The 1,315-nt window shown below is 47.7% G+C and overlaps 1 protein-coding gene across 2 annotated transcripts in view; it reads left to right on the top strand.

Moving 5' to 3' along the window:
- The window catches only part of LOC103460033 (transmembrane protein 87A-like), a 10,166-nt gene that overhangs the window by 984 nt on the left and 7,867 nt on the right, over window positions 1-1,315 (top strand). For both annotated transcript variants that reach the window (XM_017303070.1, XM_017303069.1), the window contains exons 4-5: window positions 392-453; window positions 1,059-1,242. In XM_017303070.1, coding sequence (XP_017158559.1) covers window positions 392-453; window positions 1,059-1,242 — 246 coding nt within the window. The remainder of the gene's footprint in view (window positions 1-391; window positions 454-1,058; window positions 1,243-1,315) is intronic.

Genomic DNA, 1,315 nt, shown 5'->3' with positions numbered 1-1,315 from the left:
ACACACACACACACACACATGTACACACAGTCGTACGCTACTATCCAACAGGGGACATTCCATTGACTTCCATTCATTTCTACAGCCTAACCCTAACCCTTTTCCTAACCCTAACCAAAAGTCAATTCACACCTTAGTCCTAACTGCAACCCCTGACCCTAAAACAGGGTCATTTCCAAGAGGGGACCTACAAAATGTCCCCTCTTCAACGGTGAGTCCCCTGTTGGTCAGTGTAAAATGACACGCATGTCCCCTGTTGGATAGTTACACATGAACACACACACACGTACACACACACACAGACACACACACACACACAGACACACATGTACCCGTACACACACACTGTTTAGTCTCTTCCTGGTTGAACTGGTTCTGTTTCTGTTTCCAGTTCAGGTCAGCATGAAGGGACCTCATGGCTTCATCTCAGCCACTGAGTTTCCTCTGATGGTGGTGAGACCCCAACACACACACACACACACACACACACACACACACACACACACACACACACACACACACACACACACACACACACACACACTCTTCTGTATAAAACACACACGTGCATAAAATCTTTTTTTGGTTTATAGTGGTTTTGTTGGTTCTAGTGGCCTTGATTTGAAGGTAGACAGGAAACAGGTAATCAAATGTGGCCAGGCCGGGAATCGAACCCCCGGCATGAGGACCCTCGATACGCGGCTGGTGCTCTGCCCCTGCACCACCGCAGCACCCAAGATTAATTTATTATTAATTTATTTAGCAGCAGATAAAAACATCCCAGCTTGTTTTCTGTTTATTAAATCTTTTATTTTTAACCTTTTCTACAGAATGAACAGAATAAAGCAAATCTGACTGAAGCATCTTTTAATCTACAACCATATTTAGAGTTCAGATCTGAAACATGATGTCATCAGACTTCCTGTCTGGGCTGTAAACATGGCTGGCCTCAGACGGCTGCTTTCCCTGGAGCTGTGTTCAAAATGGGCAAAACGGGAGAACATTGAAGCAAGGGGAGAGCCAGTCACTCCTGCTGCTAACTGTCCGCGTCTCTACAGTTCTACATGGTGATGTGCATCGGCTATGTGCTGCTGACCGTGCTGTGGTTGGTTCTGTCCGCCTGCTACTGGAGGAGCCTGCTGCGGATCCAGTTCTGGATCGGCGCCGTCGTCTTCCTGGGCATGCTGGAGAAAGCCGTGTACTACGCCGAGTTCCAGAGCATCAGCTATGAGGGCGTATCAGGTAGCCTGCTAGCCAGTATCATGTCAGCCTGTTAGCCTGTTAGCCAGTATCATGTCAGCCTGTTAGCCAGGTA

The sequence above is a fragment of the Poecilia reticulata genome, unplaced genomic scaffold, assembly GCF_000633615.1.
Source record: "Poecilia reticulata strain Guanapo unplaced genomic scaffold, Guppy_female_1.0+MT scaffold_159, whole genome shotgun sequence".
NCBI lineage: Eukaryota > Metazoa > Chordata > Actinopteri > Cyprinodontiformes > Poeciliidae > Poecilia > Poecilia reticulata.
This window is presented reverse-complemented; position numbering and strand designations above follow the sequence as displayed.